Raw genomic sequence first — 23057 nt, forward strand, 5'->3', positions numbered from 1 at the left:
CTACAATTTTTTTTACAGCAGACTTCGATGTATTACTATTATATATATATATATATATATATATATATATACATATAAAATATTGCCTATGGTTATATAACATTTGTTGATAACGATTAATATCGATTTATTCATTCTGCATCTAAGGATATATGCATTCTCCACCAATCAGCGCTACGCAGGTGTATGACGTGTTGGGTGTTTTCTTTCTTCTAGAAACGTTCCTACGCTGGCGTGAGGCGTGTTGCTGCTGCAGGACAAGGACATTAGTACATGGAATGACATTTGTGTAACGTTTGATAACTTCCAATTTCGAAATATTACGTGGGATATCAAAGTAAAACACCTGACTTGGAGGATTATTGTCTTACTATCTGGTCATTGCTAAACTGACTAATAGCAGTTTCGATCCAATTCGCTTCTGACACAGCAGGTATGCATGCTGCTAACGTTAGCTAACCCAATGTTGTGCTAATCTAAGGAGTGTGTTAACCATGGTGATCTAACTGCTCGCTTATCAACTAACTAACTAGGAAGCGAGCTAACGTTAGCTTGCGTTTTCTAACTAGATTGAGGGGTCACTATATTCATTAATCAATTAATGTATTTCCATACATACCAACTTCAAAGTTGAAGCATGGTTCATTTGTTTCTGGTCGTGTCTGCAAGATTGTGTCAATCAAACCAACCAATCCCATTGGGTTACCAACTGTTGTAAATCAGCTCGAGCTCATGTTAATAAAGTCTAAAATGGGGAAATGGTACGTCATAGTATTGTATATCATTGAAACTACGAGAAGGAGCTGTGCTTGCAGTGTATTCTGCCTCTACAATCATTAGTGAATATCGGTTGTCTAACCTTATGACAAGAAGTCAACAAATATTGATCCGGTTAACAGTACACTGCGGAGGCCGTTTACGGTATATCTATGTAATGTATTAAGGTCACGGTTCTAGAGTTGTAGAAGAAACTAAACGAAGTTCGCTCCTAATTATGGGTGGTTGTCGAGTTCAAATGAAGCAAATGACAGTGTCTTATTGGAAAGACTTCTGAGTAGCAATTATGATCTTGTGGTTTGCTGTTTACACCACTTACTGTCATATGCTACTGACATAGCTTTTTCGCGCTCCAAAAGAGCTTTCAAGTAGGGTCAAACTTCAAAGTTAAAGAGGACAGACATGCATCAAGTCTGTTGCTCCTAGCACTCTGAAGACCGTGTTTGTTGTGTCGATGTTATGTTCATTCAGCTAAAAGTTGAATAGTCAAAAACTGAATCTGAAGTGGACATTTGAAAATGTCTTGAATAATTCCCACCTCATTGAAGTTCTCTTCCATATGGCAATATTATCTCATTAGAACTTGGGGGTTTTGTTTTCACTTTTACAAATACTGTCTGTGAAATTTCATGGATGCCAGATCTATCTGTCCTTCGTCATGGTATAGGCATACATGTATGTGTCATGCGTACCCTATGTATGCCTGTCTGGCATGGCAGGGAATGATGGTAGTATATAGGTCTTGATTTACAGTCTAGCATTCTACGCATGAACTCACAACTGTTCCTTGAGTAGCCTACACATGCACACAACAGGCCATATGATCATATGGACATATCATTGAGATGATGGTCTATAAAATGACTGTTCACCCTCAACTGCCCACCCTAACCCCTTCTCTTCATCTAGATGTTTTATTGGGATTGATAGGGTAACGAGAAGATAAAGAGCTGGTCCTTCCTTGGGGTTGCTGTGGAATGGTGGTGTGGTGACTGTCTGGGGTGTCCCCTACATGCCCCTGCCCCTGGTGATTGGAGTTACATATACCCCCTGTTTGTGAATGGCTACTTGTAGAGGGGGCATCGCCTTGTGGGTGGGGTGTGTGAGGAGCCATGGCAGCAGGCAACCAGTCAAGCAACAGTGCTGGAGTCTTGCTCAGGTATTGTCTTGACAGACAGGTTTATATTCATTAAATATTTGGATAAGAGCAAGGCTGGATCCAGATCTGTTACAGATCTGGGACCAGGCTATATTAAGAGCACCTTATCGAAAATCTTTACTTGTCCTATGTGAATTTGCAGGCGCTGGATGTGCAGTGGAGTGGACAGATCCGGTCGCTCAGCAGCGTGTCGTGGGCCCTGGTTCCCCCCAACAGTCTGAGGTACCAGAACATCAAGCAGCTGGCCCTGTCACACCCCTTCCACCATGCCAGCCAGGGCCAACCCCACAGCCAGAGGCCCCCGGACCTGGACGAGGACTGGGAAGAGACTGTCAGCCTGTGTGTAATGGTGCAGCCTGGCCCTGTTGAGTGTGATGGCCAGCACACCCTGGTGGAGGTGCCTCTATTTGGGCAGATTAAACTAGGTGAGCTTCTGGCTCCGGGAGGACTCAGTAGGCCCGTGGAGTTCCTCTTCCCCCTAACCACGGTGGACGGGAGCCGAGAGGATGACATCAGCATTGGGACGACTAAGGTTCAGGCAAGAGGTTCCAAGATGATGATGAACGAGGGAGAGACGGAAACAGAAAAGAGGGAGAGAGGATCATTCCGGAGCCTTTTTGAGACGGAAGGATGTCCCGCTCCATTTATGTATGGATCTAGATTCTACTGCTTCCACTGTCCAGGGATGGAGCCGTTGCCTGGTTACGGGAACAAATCTGGCCATATGATTGGACTAGAGAAGGAGTTGTCACTGTTGCTCCACACCTCTCTGTATAGTAGCTACACAGAGAGAGAGACAGTGCAGGAGGGTCACAGAGAGAAGGAGAACGAGGAGAAACTGGCATTGATGTATGAAAAGCTGAGGATTGAGGTAAGAGAGGAGAAGAGGGGTTGGTTTGTTAGGGGATGGCTGTTTGATGGCATACAGTGCATTTGGAGAGTATTCAGACCCCTTGACTTTTTCCACATTTTGTTACATTACAGCCTTATTCTAAAATGTATTCAATAAATTTAAATACTCATCAATCTATACACAATACCCCATAATGACAAATGTATAAAAAATATAAATACCTTATTTAAATAAGTATTCAGACCCTTTGCTATGAGACTCGAAATTGAGCTCAGCTGCATCCTGTTTCCATTGATCATCCTTGAGATGTTTCTACAACTTGATTGGAGTCCACCTGTGGTAAATTCAATTCATTGGACATGATTTGGAAAGGAACACACCTGTCTATATAAGGTCTCACAGTTGACAGTGTATGTCAGAGCAAAAACCAAGCCATGAGGTCGAAGGAATTGTCCGTAGAGCTCCGAGACAGGATTGTGTCGAGGCACAGATCTTGGGAAGGGTACCCAAAAATGTCTGCAGCCTTGAAGGTCCCGAAGAACACAGTGGCCTCCATCATACTTAAATGGAAGAAGTTTGGAACCACCAAGACTCTTCCTAGAGCTGGCCGCCTGGCCAAACTGAGCAATCGGGAGAGAAGGGCCTTGGTCAGGGAGATGACCAAGAACCTGATGGTCACTCTTACAGAGCTCCAGAGTTCTTCTGTGGAGATGGGAGAACCTTCCAGAAGGACAACAATCTATGCAGCACTCCACCAATCAGGCCTTTATGGTTGAGTTGCCAGACGGAAGCCACTCCTCAGTAAAAGGCACATGACAGCCCGCTTGGAGTTTGCCAAAAGGCACCTAAAGGACTCCGACCATGAGAAACAAGATTCTCTGGTCTGATGAAACCAAGATTGAACTCTTTGGCCTGAATGCCAAGCGTCACGTCTGGAGGAAACCTGGCACCATCCCTACGGTGAAGCATGGTGGTGTCAGCATCATGCTGTAGGGATGTTTTTCAGCGGCAGGGACTGGGAGACCTGTCAGGATCGAGGCAAAGATGAACGGAGCAAAGTACAGAGAGATCCTTGATGAAAACCTGCTCCAGAGCACTCAGGACCTCAGACTGGGGCGAAGGTTCACCTTCCAACAGGACAACGACCCTAAGCACACAGCCAAGACAACGCAGGAGTGGCTTCCGGACAAGTCTCTGAATGTCCTTGAGTGGCCCAGCCAAAGCCCGGACTTGAACCCGATCGAACATCTCTGGAGAGATCTGAAAATAGCTGTGCAGCGATGCTCCCCATCCAACCGGACAGAGCTTGAGAGGATCTGCAGAGAAGAATGGGAGAAACTCCCCAAATACAGGTGTGCCAAGCTTGTAGCGTCATACCCAAGAAGACTCGAGGCTGTAATCGCTGCCAAAGGTGTTTCAACAAAGTACTGAGTAAAGGGTCTGAATTTAGCAAAAATGTCTAAAAACATGTTTTTGCTTTGTCATTATGGAGTATTGTGTTTAGATTGGTGAGGGTTTTTTCTTTTTTTAAATCCATTTTAGAATAAGGCTGTAACGTAACAAAATGTGGAAAAAGTCAAGGGGTCTGAATACTTTCCGAATGCACTGTAGAGTGCTATTTAGTTAATAGTATTGATGATCACTTGTTTGATTTGCAGCTTCCTAGTTTCTTTGTGAAGAGTCATGACTACACCATGTACACAAATGATATCGAGTTCGTCAACTGTATTCTAAATGCCAAGACCAGGTAAATGCTACTTTGTCTACTTAATAGCAGTTTCTTACCTGAAATGAAATGGAATTGACCCGAACCCTGAAATGTATACATATGTAACTTCACGCGTATACACCCCCATAGTAGGTCTATATTATAATACAGCTATACTGTGTCCATCTGTCCTCTAGGGGCAGAGTTCTGTACCAGCTGAGCCTGTCTCTGTGGAGGCTGCTGTGTCTCTGTTACTATGCTGAGGCCCGGTTAGAGGTACTGAAGCTGACCAAGCACCCAGAGGACAGGACCATCAAGGCCAGATGGAGGGTAAGAGGACTGCCCTTCGTCTCTCTGCTGCTGAGATTCTACCGCAAAGACAAAACTGACCTCTACAGGTACAGAAACCTGACTGGGATCTGTTTAATTTTACACAATGTTCAGATAGAAATGTATTGATTTGATTTGGTATTGTGTGGAACGGATAGTGTTTCTGGTCAGTGTTTCTCTTCACTGTTAATTAATTCTCTATGATCATTCATACTCTAATGAACACGGTCTTTCAACAGGTCATATGATGCATTCTCTACCTTCTACCTTGGCCATGATGGACTCATACATTGTCACAAAGTGGAAAAAGTAAGTGACCCTGTGGTGTTCTGTCTCCTCTGACTCTGAAATAGAAATGCCTACAAATAACTAAGAAATACCCTCAGATTCTGTGCTTTGCCTAAACTGATCACCTCAAACTTGCTGAGTATTGTTTTCCCGTCTTCCTCCAGGTGATGAAGGCCCAGCCGCCCATCCTGCCCGGGGTGAGCACTCTGTTAGCGGGAGCCCTCGTGGCCCTGGGGGTCCAGGAGCACCGGCCGGCCCTCAACCTCCTGCCCCCCCTGCTCTCCTCCCTCCGACAAGACAGAGACTGAGAGAAACGGAGAGAAAGGAGGGTCTGGAGGAACAAGCATGTGTGTACCATGAGAGGAGTAACGGAGCAAGAGGGAGAAACACGCAATCAGTGTTGTTAAGGAAAGAAACAAGTTTAACCCTGTTCACCCGTACAACGTTTTTCTCCTCCACAACTGTCCAAAACCATTCTCTCTCTGGACTCCCACAGCAATAGAATAGCAGCTACTACTTTATTTAATATGCAATCCAGTTAATATGCAATCCAGGACTTCAGTTTATCCAATAAGTCGAGTCGGTACCTTGAGTTGGTTCCTTGTTAACACACAAACAAACGATTGCATAGCACTTGTGTGATGTTGAACCGCTCTCTGGGCCTATACGCTCACACTACATAGCCTGCTACTCGTACAAGTGTCTGCTAAATGGCATATATTATTGGACAAGACTGTTAAATGCAACAACAACAAAAAAGCATTGTTGAAAAATATTTGATGCCTGATTAACATTTAAGTTAAAGTTAAATGGATGAGTCATTATTGAAATCAATCAGTCATTTTGTGTTTAATGTGCCCTCAGCCTATGGGGCAGTCGAGTGACCTGGGAACTGGGCACACATCTGTCACTGGTTTCCTTTGAATACAGTAGTCACTGATGAATGCTTTGTTGGTGTAACAGTTGGCACACAGCCCAAGCAACCCACCGAACCCCGTATTGAGGCCAGGAGTCTTATATGGAGAGACTAGACCCCATTCTATATAGCCAGTTGGCCCGGCTATTATCTATGGCCTCCCACCATGATTCAATGTGGGCCTTTTTCTAACAGACCCTCTGATCTCAGTGTACCAGTGGAAAGTCATTGAATAGGTTGCTTTATGCCACATGGATGCTAATATGAATGCATGATGATGTCTGTCCCTGTATGAACTTCACTCAAATACTTTTATTTTGAAGTGTACATGTCAATCTCATAAAACTCTTATTTTAAAGAGCATTAAATCTCATGTCCTCATTGTTGAGATGGAACTTTCAATCACAACCCCATCCTACCCTGGTTGAAAACTGCTATGGTCCTTCCATGTTGGATGGCTAACTGGCTGTGAGGGAGAGGAAAGGAGACAGCTGCAGACTGCCCGACCTGCAGTAAATGTTTGACCTGACCTCAACCCAACCAGGGTTCATGTCCCTGACACTGAGACTGCAACACAGTTGCGTGACATATATAGGACTCTGGATTCAGGTTGCTAAAAATATGAACTTGCCGGTTTGGGACTGACAGTTTGGCTTTGTTATTTTCTGATGGAAAACAAGTTGCACCTGAACAATACTCTTGATTGGAATGACAGTTTACTTCTAATTTAATGGTTATTATTAGTAGCAAAAAATTAATTATTGTAGAATATTGAGTATCTGTACGTGTCATCAGAATGCGACTCAAACTTCCTCTGTATCATTGCTACAGTATATTTCACTCAACAACGTGTGTGTTTGAAACTACATTACATGTGCTTTCTCAAACTAGGTGACAGCGTACCATGTGTTAGATCTAGCACTACCGTTAATACTCAACATTTACTTGAAGGTGGCATACATATGGCATTCATAACACCTCATGATGTTGAATAAATTAGTTATGAATGATACTGGAACACTTGTAAAGGTGTTACGACCTCTTTCATATAAGGTTTTATCCCTTTCAAGGACTATATATGGTTTCAGGAAAAAAAATCAATGGAAAACATGACTGAATTAATCATTCTTGTCTAGTGCCGTGTGTCGCTACTTTAGGATTTTACTCACTTATTTGCAATAATAACCCCACATCTGGTGTGAAACCTGGCTATGTCTGTATGTGTGAATAAAACAATCTAGTGATTATGAATGTGTATCTGCTGCTGTCCTTGACTGAGTCCTATATCATCCTACCAAACATTAGCACCTTATCACCACCAGACACTATTGTCCGACAATTCAATCTTATTTCAATGTCAGCAAGATTTTTAAGCATTTCAGAAAGATCCGAATGGTCAGTCAGTCAATCAATTGTTTAAAAAATAAAACATAAATCCTGTATTTCACAAATGTAGCCCTACAGTGCAGAAGTGTGTGTGGTTTCTCAAGAGGAATTTCTGATAGCATTTCTACATTCAGACAATGTTTATTTCAATGTTCACAAGTTACAGAGCATTCAACTTTTTACAACAGTCCGGTTCTAGAAATGCTAACAGTGGTCACCTAGAAAGGTTTATCTTTATCATGGTCTTGATTATGGCAGTTATTACAACTTAACATAATTATGGCTAAACAACCATTGAGCTATTGAGCTCTGTATTAACACACTTAAAACAGCTAGACACAAAATGTCACTAATGACATGATAATCACCCCTAACATCAAAACCTCTAACATCCTCTCTATTTTGAAAGTAAATAGGTAATCATACAGCCTTGTTACACCAGACTGAATGCTACGCTCACCATTGTTTTACTTGTAAGCACAGTTCAGTCTGGTTTAAACAGGCTAGTGCTTATTTCACCTAAACGCAAAAAATAAATAAAAGAGACTATGGAAAGGTTTCGTTACTTTATTAACTTAACAAGAAATAGCTGTTGCATTATCACTACAATATTATTACATCACGTTCTTAATACAATGTACAATTTGTGCTAATTTACAACTTAAAGCCTCATAAGGACAACAGGACATACAGATGACAACCAGTTAGGAATGAGTTTGTTGGAATGAGAAAGAATTGGTTTGGGGAAGATACCACACTGACTGACATTTTCCATTGATAGATGACAGACAGGTTGTAAAGCTCTTCTCGGTTTTCAGTGAGTGGCATTTTCCGTGGCAGGTCAGTGAGAAAGCAGGGTCTAAGCAAGTCATGTCTCTTGTATTTTCTTTGCTCTTTGTCCTTCATTGGATATGAGAGACCTGCAGGGAATGTTGCAGAATGGAGTCTGGGGCGCATTACATAATGTTGAAGATAGAAATGTCACGAATCGAGCGGACGTGATTCCTGACGTGATGTCAGAGCTGCATGATGATGAACAAACCCCAGGATACATCATGGTTGTGAGTGATTTGCTAGATGTGGTTATTGACAGGTGTGGTGACCAATCAGTTTAGGAGTCATCCATGGAGAAAACTGATTGTCTAGATGGGGTTTTTGACAGGCCTGAGGACCAATGAGATTTAAGAGTCATCTAGAGAGAAGGCGCGGTGTGTGTTGGGGAAACGCTGGGAGCTGAAGTCTTGGTCATCCCTTACTCTCTCCTTGATGTCACTCCTCACCTGAGACAAACACATGAGTCAAGGTTAGGGCCTGGTTAGTCTCACGTTGCCACACTTCCAAGTCTCGTTCACCCTGCTGTTTCAGAGTGAACATGAGCCAGAAATAGATGTTTGGGCTCTGTTTATTTACTTTTTAAATGCTTCCTCTCTTCCTCCCTTACCTTGAGGTTATTACTAATGTATGTGTGATTGGATTAGGGATGACGTTGCACCCTCCAGATAGCAACACTGGCCGTAGTTTACCTGTTCTTGGTAGGCCTCCTGCAGCGCTGGCTCCTCTAGCTCCCCGTGGAGGCTGTCTGGGCTAGTGACAGGTATGACTCCTGCAGCCCGGGCAGCCCGGCTCACTGCCTCAGACAGGGACAGGTGGGGGCCCTCACCCTGGTGGGTCTGGGTGAGGGGGATAACAACAGGTCAACACTAACCAGAGGTGTGCTCAGTTGGCATGAAATGGGAGAAAATGTTTTGAAACAGAGAGGTATTACCTCAACTTGACTAAATGAGAAATACTCATTTTTATTTGATGTTTCGAAATGTTTCACTCTCACTTGCTTTAGAGATATTGTCAGAATAACCATGAAAGTTCAGGCATTTGCTTCAAGAATGTTCCATGGGCAGTCTTACTTAAGCACAGTGATAGTAATGAAGCCCCCCCCCCCCACACAGCTCACCTTCCTCCTCTTGGCAGGCATCCCGTGGAGGTATGCGTCAGACAGAGGGGGCTGAGTCTTCATCTTCCTCTGAGACAGCATGTCGTGTCTGATGATGGGCACCCACTCCTGATGAATACAAACACATAGCTTAGAGGTTAAAGAGGTGGGCCTGTAACCGTAAAGTTACAAGTTCAAATACTGTGTCTGACTGAGAACCAATCTGGTGGGATTCTAGGTATCCTAGATGCCCTCTCTTGACACTGTGCCTTGAGCAAGGCACTTAACCCCTAAACCAGCCATTCACAAACTTAAAAGAATCAAAGGTTGATGGTGAGGTGATTATTTGAAATCAGCTGTGTAGGGCTAGGGCAAAAACCAAAATGTGCCCCCCTTGGGGTCCCCAGAACCGAGTTTGGGAAACGCTTCCCTAAACAGTAAAGCATAGGCCTTACAGGGGGCACTGTAGCTGCCCAGGGCTCCACGTCTCCTACAGACTCCTCCCTTCTTCCTGCTGCCATGGCAGCGGCTCTTCCAGTCTCCCCTGACGATGCTCTCCGCGAGGGGGTGGTCACCCCGGGGGACGCTCCAACTTCCTGTCTGTCCCCTGATGAAACCATGGCCTCCCCTGCTGTGGTGGCTGGGGCCGGGGACAGACCTTCATCCATCTAGTGATAGGGAGAGAGAGGAGAAGAAGGTTAACTAAGGTTAGCTGTACTGTATGAAGACATGAAGATAAACATGTCCTCAAAGCTGTCTGAACTTTGTGTTCCTCGCTGATTTCATGGAATTACCAGATATTTTTCTAGGTGTGCCCAAGCATAGTGTCCTTATAACCCTCAGATAACAACACCTGGAAAGACTAACCTATGTACGCCCACACACAATCACTCACCTCCATGTTCTGTGTGTCTGTCTGCTGTCCAGCCTGTGCCTCAGGCTCTGCTCTCTGTGTGTGGATGACATAGTGCTGGATGTGGTCCTCAGTGACTGGGTTGTGCTCCAGAATGACATGGAGTCTCATGGTCATCATACTGGTCAGCCAGTTGACCAGGCTGGGGTTGACCTCTGCTGACATCCTCGTCTGTGGACATAGAGAGAGGAGAGAGAAAACATCTATAGATCTATACCTTACCCAACAACCTAACCTACCAGATACAATGGGATTCAACTGATTCATTGACTAGTTTAGCAACTAGCTTGTACTAAAATAGGAAAATATGTGGAACGGCTATAGGTCCTGAGGACCGGGTTGGGAAACACTAAAGTCAATCAAATAATAGAGTAGTGTAGAGGAGTGTACTAACGATGCGGTGGTTGATGACTTGGGTGAGAGCTCTCTGTTCCCCTCGGAGACAGTACAGGTTGAGAGCCAGACACTCAAACAGACCCTGGGTGCAGAGCAGCAGCAGGCGGGGGCCAAACGTGTGGTCTGCAGAGAGGTAGAGAGGAGCAACAGATGTACAGTCATGTTGCTGTTAGGTAATAGAGTAGGATTGTCAGTATTCCAGTGAACCAGTTTGGTACCAATGCGTGGGACCTAGTATAGCAAAGCTGTATTTTACCTAAGGGGTTTGAGTGTTTTACCTGTGCAGCGTAGGATGTGCGTGGCCATGCGGGTGAACTGCTGTCTAAGGAAAGAGATGTTGGTCTGAATGATGTCCACTCCCTCTCTCACTGTCACTGTGGCCTGAGAGAGAGACAGGGTACAGTATTATTACAACATTATCAACATATTTAAGAGTTGAGAGAGAGAGAGAGAGAGAGAGTCAGAGAGAGAGAGAGAGACTTACAAAGCTCTCTGCTATGTACTCCTCCAGACCATTGATGAGGTCTTCAGATGCTGCCTGCAAAGACAACAAGACAAGGTAGATTCAGTTTCTAAACTTCAAGCAGAGTGATAAAATAAAGAACACACACCCTTTGAGGTGATGCCACAAACATTGGTCTTAATAAAGTTAAATGCGAATGCAGAGAATGCTGTGCCAATTTCATGTTGTGATTCTCAACAAAACAGCAGGTGGCAGTAGAGCAGAGTTACTCACATTGATATTGGCGTCAGTAGGCTCTCGGCCCTGCAGGTAGTGCTGGTTGAAGAAGTCAGTCAGCTGGGGCTGGATCCGGCTGAGAGGCTGGGCGTTACCATGGAGTAACAACACCATGTCCACCATGGAGAAACTCTGACACACCATAGACAACAGGTCCCCAAAGAACCCTGCAGGTCAAAGAAGATGTTCAGCAAAAACGTATTTCACTTTTTCAAGAACGCCATCACAGATGGCAAGGCACACCATCAGGTCAGGTGTAGATTGATAAATGTTTGGATTTTTTACATGTATATTCCAGTCATTTGGCAGCCTCTTTTGACCAGAGACACTTACAATAAAAGTATTCAACTTAAGTAGGTAAGACTACCATATATCCCAATCATTACAAATAAAACAGTCGAAATAGCCGCTATCTTTTCTGTGCTAGTAAGAAAGGACTAGTATGTGTATGAGCGAAAGACAACAGTACAAAAGTTAAGTGTTAGAAGGTTTTTACTTTAGTCACTAACTCACCGACAGCGTCCCCAGATCCAGGTGTGAAAAGGTTGGTGGTCTGAGACAGTCTCTGGATGAACTGAGCGATGCTCTCCCCGTTACCCTGCGGAGCCCCCAGAGAACCCATCATGGTGGAGAGGACCCCCTGGACAATACCTGTAAACAGGTCCGGGCTCAGGGAGGGGTCCCGTTCACCCCCAGGGGCCGCCTGGGGAGGGGGGGCAGGGGTGCCTTGGCCAGGGGGAGGCTCCTGGCCGGGTGCGGGTGAGGGTCGGGAGAAGATGGGTTGGTTAGCCTAGAAATGGGAGAGGAACTATTGGGTAACACTGTTGTAGTCATCTAGTTGTCTGGAGTTTACTTCTGCTAATTACGACCACTTCAACTTCTACAAATTACGACCACTTCAACTTCTGCTAATTACGACTACTTCAACTTCTACAAATCACGACTACTTCAACTTCTAATTACGACTACTTTAACTTTTATTACAGCGTACTAACAGTGTAATTACATGATTATATTACCTAATAGTTACTTTTCAGTCAAACTGATTTTAAGAGTTCTCAAGAAGTTACCAATAGGGTTCAATAACTTAATCTCTCACCTGGTTGAATTCTGACATGCCTTGGAAGAACCCTGGGACTCCAGGTACAGTCACAGTGATGTGTGGGTTAGCTGCAGAACCAGGGGCTCCTGGCACGCCTGCTCCACCCAGCAGGGAGCCCAGGAGCTGGGCTAGGTTGGCCTCGGCAACCCCCTCCGGTGGCTGGCCCACGGAGGTGGTGTTGGTGGTGTGGGTGGTGGTCTGGCCAGAGGTGGTCGCCCCACAGGAGGGGTGGGGAGGGACGGGGTTGGAGGAGGAGAAGGAGGCAGAAGAGGATGAAGAGGAGGAGGTGGAGAAAGAGAAGGAGTGGGAGGCAGAGGAGGAGCTGGTGGATGCCTGGTCACCTGGAGGACCTAGGAAAAAAAAGACTTGTGATTCATTGTTCATTTTCAAAAACCAGAAATGTGTGTTTTGAAAGAAACATGGCAAATCTATAGAAAGAATTTGAAAACTGAATATACCACGTAAAATATCACAGTGATGACACTGAACGCTACAAAATAAAACCCACCATTCACCAAATACAATAATCAACCAATCAACTAATCAGTCAATCAACCAATCAATCACTCACCCTGCTGTCCAGGCATCTGTTGTCCAGGCATCAGGAGCTGTCCAACCAGACCACTGATCATCTGAGTTAGGGGAGAGGGAGCCAGAGGTGTGCCCTGGAAGAAGAGAAGAAATGGAAGAAGAGATCAGTTGATCAGTTGAATTACTGTGTAGGAGCAGGGCTGGAACTTAAGTCTGCACACCCAGTAGCTCTCCAGGAGGATTGGCCACCCTTGCCGACGTACAACAGCAACAGTCCTCGCCTCACCTGTAGGTTCTGTTGTCCGCCAGCAGGGGGCACTGAAGCCCTGAGGTTGATTGTGGTGCCCCTGGTGCCCACAGGCTGGGGGATGTGGGGGGAGAAGGAGGGGCGCGTGATCGCCACCCTGGCCCCAGGGGGCAATGGGCTGTGAGGGTGAGGCGGGGCAGAGGGTTCAGAGCTGGGGGTGGCCCCGGGGACACCCACTCCTGGTTGCCCGGGATGACCGGTGGAGGCGGCGGTTGCCATGGCAGCCGCCTGCTGAGAGAGCTGGTGGACGATGGCCTGCATGAACTCTGGAGGAAGGCCTGGGATGTGGACTGGAGTAGCACCTTCAGATTGAGAGAGCACAGAAATAAATACTTGATAAAACGGTCAGCAACATCCCAGGGACTGGTGGTTGACAGACTGTGGTATAGGGGTCATTTAAGGCTGTCTGGTGTATATACACCATTACATTTTACATTTTAGTCATTTAGCAGACGCTCTTATCCAGAGTGAATAGAACCCACAACCCTGGCGTTGCAAACGCCATGCTCTACCAACTGAGCTACATCCCTGCCGGCCATTCCCTCCCCTACCCTGGACGACGCTGGGCCAATTGTGCGCCGCCCCATGGGTCTCCCGGTCGTGGCCGGCTATGGATTCGAACCAGGATCTCTAGTGGCGCAGTGCCTTAGACCACTGCGCCACTCGGGAGGTCCAAGTGAACATAGTGAACATAGTGTGATGTAGGGGTCAAAAGCACTCACCAGGCTGTCCAGTACCCATGGGGATCTGTTGTCCTTGGACCTGAGGGCCGCTGCCAGAATCTAATGGAGAAACAACCAGGGAGAAGACATTAGCTTACAACTCTGAATATACAGTGGGGAGAACAAGTATTTGATACACTGCCGATTTTGCAGGTTTTCCTACTTGCAAAGCATGTAGAGGTCTGTAATTTTTATCATAGGTACACTTCAACTGTGAGAGACGGAATCTAAAACAAAAATCCATAAAATCACTTTGTATGATTTTTAAGTAATTAATTTGCATTTTATTGCATGACATAAGTATTTGATACATCAGAAAAGCAGAACTTAATATTTGGTACAGAAACCTTTGTTTGCAATTACAGAGATCATACGTTTCCTGTAGGTCTTGACCAGGTTTGCACACACTGCAGCAGGGATTTTGGCCCACTCCTCCATACAGACCTTCTCCAGATCCTTCAGGTTTCGGGGGCTGCCGCTGGGCAATACGTACTTTCAGCTCCCCTCCAAAGATTTTCTATTGGGTTCAGGTCTGGAGACTGGCTAGGCCACTCCAGGACCTTGAGATGCTTCTTACGGAGCCACTCCTTAGTTGCCCTGGCTGTGTGTTTCGGGTCGTTGTCATGCTGGAAGACCCAGCCACGACCCATCTTCAATGCTCTTACTGAGGGAAGGAGGTTGTTGGCCAAGATCTCGCGATACATGGCCCCATCCATCCTCCCCTCAATACGGTGCAGTCGTCCTGTCCCCTTTGCAGAAAAGCATCCCCAAAGAATGATGTTTCCACCTCCATGCTTCACGGTTGGGATGGTGTTCTTGGGGTTGTACTCATCCTTCTTCTTCCTCCAAACACGGCGAGTGGAGTTTAGACCAAAAAGCTATATTTTTGTCTCATCAGACCACATGACCTTCTCCCATTCCTCCTCTGGATCATCCAGATGGTCATTGGCAAACTTCAGACGGGCCTGGACATGCGCTGGCTTGAGCAGGGGGACCTTGCGTGCGCTGCAGGATTTTAATCTATGACGGCGTAGTCTGTTACTAATGGTTTTCTTTGAAACTGTGGTCCTAGCTCTTTTCAGGTCATTGACCAGGTCCTGCCGTGTAGTTCTGGGCTGATCCATCACCTTCCTCATGATCATTGATGCCCCACGAGGTGAGATCTTGCATGGAGCCCCAGACCGAGGGTGATTGACCGTCATCTTGAACTTCTTCCATTTTCTAATAATTGCGCCAACAGTTGTTGCCTTCTCACCAAGCTTGCCTATTGTCCTGTAGCCCATCCCAGCCTTGTGCAGGTCTACAATTGTATCCCTGATGTCCTTACACAGCTCTCTGGTCTTGGCCATTGTGGAGAGGTTGGAGTCTGTTTGATTGAGTGTGTGGACAGGTGTCTTTTATACAGGTAATGAGTTCAAACAGGTGCAGTTAATACAGGTAATGAGTGGAGAACAGGAGGGCTTCTTAAAGAAAAACTAACAGGTCTGTGAGAGCCGGAATTCTTACTGGTTGGTAGGTGATCAAATACTTATGTCATGCAATAAAATGCAAATTAATTACTTTAAAATCATACAATGTGATTTTCTGGATTTTTGTTTTAGATTCCGTCTCTCACAGTTGAAGTGTACCTATGATAAAAATTACAGACCTCTACATGCTTTGTAAGTAGGAAAACCTGCAAAATCGGCAGTGTATCAAATACTTGTTCTCCCCACTGTACATACTGGGTATGCAAGCCTTGCTCTAACACACCTATAAGGTTTCCTATAGGAGATAAACAATGACTACGGTCTCTCTCGGTTTGGATTGATTACCTAATGTATTGATCATTTGGTATGCATGAGAGACACTGTTAGTGCATGACAACTCAAAGAGATGAGCCAAGAGTGAGAGAAAATAAAAATGTGTCCCCTCCCTCACCGTCCAAGTTCATCTGCATCATTACCACAGGCTCCATGGTCTGGTGGGTGATTCTGATCACATGCGGAGCCCCCTGGCCCTGACCTGGCTGCTGATTGGCTGCGTTGGGCTGTGGAGGTGGGGCCTGGCTCTCTGATGGGCCAGGAGCCTGAGAGGGTTGGGCTCGGCCCTCGGCTGCCTGCCTCCCATTGGACGTCATAGTCACTGTGGTCCCCAGGTTTCCAAGGTTTATCTGAAGACATAAGTCAAGTTAATAATGTCCCTAGAAAACGGTGTGCATGTACCAAACTGGGCCTTAAATTTGCACCGGACCAACAGCTAAATGCTGGTACAAAGTAAGAGGTTTAGTTAGTATTAGGCCCTGGTACTGAAATACAAAAACTGCTGAGAGTATAAGTGGAAGAAACTCTCCACACAGTGACCTACCGGTATGGGGATGTGGTGGGGCATACCACCCTGCAGCAGGACGGGGGAGCCGTAGTGGGACATGGGCCGAACCACGTGGACGTGACGGGGGGGAGGAGTGGCCAGGTTACAACGCAGATCGCTAAGGGCAACCAGGGTGTTGCCAAGGAGACGGAGAGACTCCCCGACCAGGTTGAGAACATGCTGGTCCTCCTCTCTCTCCTGGGTCTGTGACGACAGAAGAACAATGTGGTGATTGATTCACATGCGGTTTATTCAAGTCTGTTTGGGGCTCCATTTTCCTCATGCAAAACTGCACTGTGACTGATCTATTCAAAAATACTCACTATACTCTGCGGCGCAGTTTATGATGGAACTTTTCTTCTCATGGACACCATTAAAGTTAACCGCCTAAGGTCGATGTCTGCGCCCCCGCGGAAATCTAATTAGCATAATAAAAACATCCCCATCAAAATCTGTCAGTTTAAGCTAGAGAGATATCTGTTTTTTTTGCATTGAATGCGTCTCAATCCACCGCATCCGCCTATGTAACACTCCCGCATCTGCGGTGAAAGGTGACAGAGCTAGAGTGGTGTTTGTCAGACCATGAGACATCCCAAAAATTGGTCTTCTCACAAAATCGCCTGTAGCATCCGAACGGTTTGGCCTAAAGACTATGGAAAGATGAGACTCTCACGAACACGATGGTGTTCTCCATTTTGCTCTACGGCCCACACAAGCTTCTTGGGACTCGTCGGAAGTCGGTACAGCCGATCTGCCAACTTCTGTCTGTAGCGTCCGAACAGTTTGGGCTACACAGTAATATTTATACTAGGACGCCCACAGGCCTCACAAGACTCGTCTGAAGATCCCCCGGTACCAGTTGAAAAAATGAATGGAAGTATACAGTACCTGTCAAAAGTTTGGACACACCCACTCATTCAAGGGTTTTCCTTCATTTTTACTATTTTCTACATTGTAGAATAATAGTGAAAACATCAAAACTATGAAATAACACATATGGAATCATGTAGTACCCAAAAAAGTGTTAAACAAATCAAAATATATTTTATATTTGAGATTCTTTAAATAGCCACCCTTTGCCTTGATGACAGGAGTTTAAGGTTGAAGTCAAAAACAGTGTGATGATGTGTTGCACGGGGTGCGGATAGCTAGTTGCTGTGCAATGGAATGGAATTGAGTTGTAGTGCTTACGTTGTTGTTGTAGTCTGCTGAAGTGGCAGCCCCCAGGATGGAGTGAGTTCTCTCTATGAAGGGACGAAGCCTCTCCTCCACCCTCCTCACCTCTGACAACACCTCCACCAGCTCTGCTGGGCTGGGGTGGCTGGGGAGGGAGTGGAAGAGGGAAAGAGACAGAGAGGTGTTTGTTCAGTAGGCACGAAACAGGAGTAAGCGTTTTGATTCTACTTGAACTTGATTTTCCCAAAAAAATTGTAATGCTTTGCTACGCTGTTCCCTCCTGAGCACTTACTTGGGCCCGGAGTGGGGTAGTCCCTCTGTCTGGGTGGAGGATGTGGGAGGAGGAGGTGGTGGAGCAGGGGGGGAGGTGTCCATAGGCTGTGCTGCTCCTTCAGTGGCAGCTGTAGAGGAAGAGGAAGAGGAGGATGAGGAGGAAGAGGAGGAGGAGGAGGTGGACTGAGACGTCTCCGGCTCGGCTTGAGATGGCACGTCACTGGGCTGACCCTGCAAACACAAACATAAACACAAACATGCTGTCTAAAAGGTCAACTCGGCACTGAAAATAGATTTCTGTATAGCATATCATAATAGCATAACATAACATAGCATAGTATGCAAGTTGTAACTGTACCTCCAGTCTGTGGATCAGAGATTGGGTATCTCTTAGCAAGTTCTCAGCCAATTGCAGCCTCATCCTGGGCTCGCTCTGCACTGATTGGTCAACGTTGATATGCACATCCACTGAGCCGTTGCTCTAGAAACAAGACGGATCATAAACATACCCTACTAGTAATATTAATAATCTATATCATATGACAATAATAAAAAAAGACTTACTCCAGTGCTGGTGCTGACTCTGGTATTCCTTCCTGCTTCTCCCACTCCTGCCATCATCTGCTGTACTTGCATCTGCCAAGGAATTCAGTTATTACACTTGTATTACTACACTGTTGATACATTGATAATACACTCAATTCATCTAGACACTCAACACATTTTGTATCCTTTAAAACATTTTAATTAAATACATTATTTAGGTGCTCGATATTAGATTTATTCTGAAAAACTAACATTTTCTAAAATTGTATTTGTCAAACGCTTCATAAACAACAGGTGTAGACTGTCAGTGAAATGCTTACTTACAGGCCTTTCCCAACAATACAGAGAGTAAAAATATATAAATAATAATAACACAAGGAATAAATACACAATGACTAAGGATAACTTGGCTATATACACGGGGTACCAATACAGAGTCGATGTGCAGGGGTACGAGGTAATTGAGGTAGATACAGTGCATTCGGAAAGTATTCAGACACCTTGACTTCTTCCACATTTTGTTACGTTACAGCCTTATTCTAAAATTAAATTAAATTGTTTTGAATCTACACGCAATACCCCATAATGACAAAGCAAAAACTGGTTTTTATACATTTTTGCAAACTTAAAAAAAGAAAAGAAAAAATTAATATCACATTTACATAAGTATTCAGACCCTTTACTCAGTACTTTGTTGAAGCACCTTTGGCAGCAATTACAGCCTCAAGTCTTCTTGGGTAAGATGCTACAAGTGTGGCACACCTGTATTTGGGGAATTTCTCCCATTCTTCTCTGCAGATCCTCTCAAGCTCTGTCAGGTTGGATGGGGAGCGTCGCTGCACAGCTATTTTCAGGTCTCTCCAGAAATGTTCGATCGGGTTCAAGTCCAGGCTCTGGCTGGGCCACTCAAGATCATTCAGAGACTTGTCCTGAAGCCACTCCTGCGTTGTCTTGGCTGTGTGCTTAGGGTCGTTGTCCTGTTGGAAGGTGAACCTTTGCCCCAGTCTGAGGTCCTGAGTGCTCTGGAGCAGGTTTTCATCAAGGATCTCTCTGTACTTTGCTCCGTTCATCTTTCCCTCGATTCTGACTAGTCTCCCAGTCCCTGCTGCTGACAAACATCCCCACAGCATGATGCTGCCACCAACATGCTTCACCGTAGGGATGGTGCCAGGTTTCCTCCAGACGTGAAGCTTGGCATTCAGGCCAAAGAGTTCAATCTTGTTTCCCATGGTCTGAGAGTCTTTAGGTGCCTTTTGGCGATCTCCAAGCGGGCTGTTATGTGCCTTTTACTGAGGAGTGGCTTCCGTCTGGCCACACTACCATAAATTCCTGATTGGTGGAGTGCTGCAGAGATGGTTGTCCTTCTGGAAGGTTCTCCCATCTCCACAGAGGATCTCTGGAGCTCTATCAGAGTGACCATCGGGTTCTTGGTCACCTCCCTGACCAAGGTCCTTCTCCCCCGATTGCTCAGTTCGGCCGGGCGGCCGGCTCTAGGATGAGTCTTGGTGGTTCCAAACTTCTTCCATTTAAGAATGATGCAGGCCACTGCGTTCTTGGGGACCTTCAATGCTGCAGAAATGTTTTCGTACCCTTCCCCAGATCTGTGCCTTGACACAATCCTGTCTCGTAGCGCTACGGACAATTTGTTTGACCTCATGGCTTGATTTTTGCTCTGACATGCACTGTCAACTGTGGGACCTTATGTAGACAGGTGTGTGCCTTTCCAAATGATGTCCAATCAATTGAATTTACCACAGGTGGACTCCAATCAAGTTGTAGAAACATCTCAAGGATGATCAATGGAAACAGGATGCACCTGAGCTCAACTTTGAGTCTCATAGCAAAGGGTCTGAATACTTATGTAAATAAGGTATTTGTTTTTTATTTGTAGTACATTTGCAAAAAAATCTAAAAACCTGTTTTTGCTTTGCCATTATGGGATATTGTGTGTATATTGATGAGGATTATTTTTTTTTAAATCCATTTTAGAATAAGGCTGTAACATAACAAAATGTGGAAAAGTCAAGGGGTCTGAATACTTTCCGAATGCACTGTACATATAGGTAGGGATAAAGTGACTAAGCAACAGGATAGATAATAAATAGTAACAGCAGCGTATGTGATGAGTTAACTATTTAACTAACTATTTAGCAGTCTTATGGCTGATGGGGAGAAGCTGTTCAGGGTCCTGTTAATAAATACTCTATGAAACAGCAGCACAGTGCACACCAACACACAACCTTGTCTCACCTGTATCTGCTGGGGGTCCATGATGTTGACGGGCAGGTTGAAGCTTCCCAGCATGACGTAGCTGTTCCCGTTGCGGTCCTGGGGTCCTCCCTGGGAGGAGGAGGTGTTGGCACCTCCCTCTGTTCCTCCTGAGGACACTCCTCCTCCCCCGCCACCAGATTGGGAGGTCTGAGGAGGAGCACGCTCCACCAAGTGGATCACCTTACCAGCCACATCTGAAAGAAGGACAGTGAAGGGAGCGAGAAGGATAGTGGATGAGAGAGGAGGAGAGAATGAGAGTGGAGGAGAGAGGAGAAGAGAGGAGGACAGATGAGGAGAGAAAAGGAGAGAGGAGAGTGGAGAGAATGAGAGTGGAGGAGAGAGAAGGACAGTGGACGAATGAGGGGAAGAGAGAGGAAGAGAGAGGGTCAGAGGATACTGGAGTAAGGCGCTCTCATTTACAACACCAACATGTGGTCCTCTGTAGCTCAATTGGTAGAGCACGGCGCTTGTAATGCCAGGGTAGTGGGTTCGATCCCCGGGACCACCCATACGTAAAAATGTATGCGCACATGACTGTAAGTCGCTTTGGATAAAAGCGTCTGCTAAATGGCATATTATTATACCATTAATCATTTTAAAGGCAAAGTTTGTGAGATTCCCAGCAATCTCAACTGTTTTGCTGTTTTACAACAGTGCAGAGACTATGCATGTAGTATATTACTTACTGTGTCCTTTGAATAGAATAGTTGCTGGCTTTTTTACTCACTGTATTCGTTCAGTGTCCTCTCATCCTGCAGCACTCTGCCCTGGTAGATTAGTCTCTGCTTGTCCACTGGGATCTCCACTGAGGCAGCTATGTGTTCTTTGAACTCCTTCACTGTCAACTGAGGGAGAAATAACAGGCTCAGTGCATCACTAGTACAGGGCTGTCCCACTCATAAGTGTACAACATAGAGGCTACAAATAAGTAGCCTCGAATCCAAACTGATATGTTCCGTTGGATTGCAGGCTAAAACAGAAGTGGACAACAACAACAAAAGTCACAGTTTACCTCTCCCCGGACAGTGTAGCTCCTGCTCTGGGAGTCCAGGGTCTTCACTGTGACCTCTATGGTGCTTGCTGACTCCTCCATGGTTCTCTGCTAAGCGCACAGAGAAATACAGTCAGCAAATGTTCTTTCTCCAGAAAATGTTCAGCCATGAAGACAACTGGGGTGTATTCATTACAGAAACCGTTAACCGTTTAAGAACCAAACGGAAGCAAACAGAACAAACACAACGCAGCAGAAAGGAGGGACCTACCTGGAATTGTCCAATAGAAACTGTCGTTTGCTTTTTCTGTTTGGAGTAAACCGTTTCTGTAGCAAAACGTTTTACAACAGAATCGGCTTAATAATTACACCCCTGATGTTTATTCTCTCACCCCTCGATTGGTAGATAAATCGTTAATAGTACTGTACCTGTTTTGGGTAAACTCACTTGAATCGGGGTTGTTGTTAGTTTGCTAGTCAGCTAGCTAATCCACATGTATTCAATCAGGAAGCCAGTTAACGCCAGCTAACGTTAATCTCAAGAACTTCTTTGTCTTCGTTCAATGTCAAAGCAAGGCAATTCCGTTACTTTCTCTGCATCCAACGGTACACTGTCGGTGTAATTGCAATGGCGTTACATGAGCAATTAGCTACTTTGTCTATTCTTCAAATATTTACAATTCATATTCCGTTGAATGGTTGCTAAAAAAAGTGCGACACTAAGTCGTGCAAGGACCCATATGACGCATAAAATGCGTGTCCATTTTAAATGCCTGTTTGTTTTGGTGTGAGTCTCTGTGCAGTGTGCGTAAACATATGTTTCCCATGCCAATAAAGCCCTTTGAATTGATTTGAGAGTGAGAGTACAGCAATAACTGTGGACTTGAAAACAAGATGTACCAATGAACAATTTACAGATGCAGTTTAACATCAGTGTATCTAATGTACTTGAGTACTTTAATGTATGCTCTCCCTCTTAACGTTCCCACTCTTTGGCCCTTGGGAATTAGATTTGGAGCAGTGTTCCCTCCATTAATCCCGCTCTTCTTCTTCACCTTTTTCTCATCTCAGTTTGAGTTTAATCCGGTCTATTTTTAGCTGACGCCAGGATGGTGTCCATGGGCGCAATGTTCAGCTTGTGTAAAGAGGGAGTGAGAGGAGAGGGAACATGAGACCATATGCACTGATCGTAAAGAACTAGACAGTTGAGCACAAATCCCAGACATTGCTTTCACCTTTCCTGTGTTCTCGTGTTAGTGCAGATGTACGGAAGTTGGCGAGGAGATAAAGCCACCATAGGCTACCGAGATAAATAAAATTAAATAATCCTTGCCATAGACGTAGAATAGTCACCATCAAACCAGCTGAATATCTATTTCAGGAGCACAGCTCCT

The 23057-nt window shown here is 45.3% G+C and overlaps 2 protein-coding genes across 11 annotated transcripts; one reads left to right on the forward strand and one right to left on the reverse strand.

Annotated features, from left to right (window-relative positions):
• The first annotated feature begins 222 nt into the window (after positions 1-222).
• LOC121586582 lies at positions 223-7286 on the forward strand. 5 transcript variants are annotated; one of them, XM_041903386.2, is made up of 7 exons: positions 223-433; positions 1687-1936; positions 2079-2807; positions 4448-4536; positions 4695-4895; positions 5067-5136; positions 5280-7286. In XM_041903386.2, the coding sequence occupies exons 2-7, from the start codon at positions 1838-1840 to the stop codon at positions 5421-5423; spliced, it is 1332 nt and encodes a 443-aa protein (XP_041759320.2). In that variant the 5' UTR covers positions 223-433; positions 1687-1837; the 3' UTR covers positions 5424-7286. The 5 variants fall into 5 exon arrangements, with proteins under 5 accessions (XP_041759320.2, XP_041759321.2, XP_041759322.2 ...); XM_041903387.2 differs by having other exon boundaries at positions 1708-1936; XM_041903388.2 differs by having other exon boundaries at positions 223-337.
• A 682-nt stretch (positions 7287-7968) lies between these two features.
• Positions 7969-23004, reverse strand: LOC121586584 (large proline-rich protein BAG6-like). Of its 6 annotated transcripts, none has more exons than XM_045226074.1 (24): positions 22112-23004; positions 21685-21771; positions 21400-21517; positions 20652-20866; positions 18420-18491; positions 18214-18336; positions 17875-18086; positions 17598-17727; positions 16404-16610; positions 15978-16209; positions 14058-14117; positions 13315-13637; positions 13069-13162; positions 12495-12847; positions 11909-12185; positions 11393-11562; positions 11141-11194; positions 10935-11037; positions 10655-10779; positions 10243-10431; positions 9803-10015; positions 9369-9476; positions 8941-9087; positions 7969-8697 (listed from the first exon to the last, which is right to left on the reverse strand). In XM_045226074.1, the coding sequence occupies exons 2-24, from the start codon at positions 21763-21765 to the stop codon at positions 8599-8601; spliced, it is 3705 nt and encodes a 1234-aa protein (XP_045082009.1). In that variant the 5' UTR covers positions 21766-21771; positions 22112-23004; the 3' UTR covers positions 7969-8598. The 6 variants fall into 6 exon arrangements, with proteins under 6 accessions (XP_045082009.1, XP_045082011.1, XP_041759325.2 ...); XM_045226076.1 differs by having other exon boundaries at positions 11909-12140; positions 21685-21774; XM_041903391.2 differs by having other exon boundaries at positions 21685-21774.
• Positions 23005-23057: the final 53 nt, after the last annotated feature.

Source organism: Coregonus clupeaformis, chromosome 17 (genome assembly GCF_020615455.1).
Source record: "Coregonus clupeaformis isolate EN_2021a chromosome 17, ASM2061545v1, whole genome shotgun sequence".
NCBI lineage: Eukaryota > Metazoa > Chordata > Actinopteri > Salmoniformes > Salmonidae > Coregonus > Coregonus clupeaformis.

Coding starts and splice junctions, on each gene's coding strand:
- LOC121586584 (XM_045226074.1), bottom strand. CDS start 21,765: ATGGAGGAGTCAGCAAGCACCATAGAGGTCACAGTGAAGACCCTGGAC. Junction 13,163..13,314: donor GCGGACAACAGAACCTACAG/GTGAGGCGAGGA, acceptor CTCTTCTTCCAG/GGCACACCTCTGGCTCCCTC. Junction 10,016..10,242: donor CAGACACACAGAACATGGAG/GTGAGTGATTGT, acceptor CCCTATCACTAG/ATGGATGAAGGTCTGTCCCC.
- LOC121586582 (XM_041903386.2), top strand. CDS start 1,838: ATGGCTACTTGTAGAGGGGGCATCGCCTTGTGGGTGGGGTGTGTGAGG. Junction 1,937..2,078: donor AGTGCTGGAGTCTTGCTCAG/GTATTGTCTTGA, acceptor GTGAATTTGCAG/GCGCTGGATGTGCAGTGGAG. Junction 5,137..5,279: donor ATTGTCACAAAGTGGAAAAA/GTAAGTGACCCT, acceptor GTCTTCCTCCAG/GTGATGAAGGCCCAGCCGCC.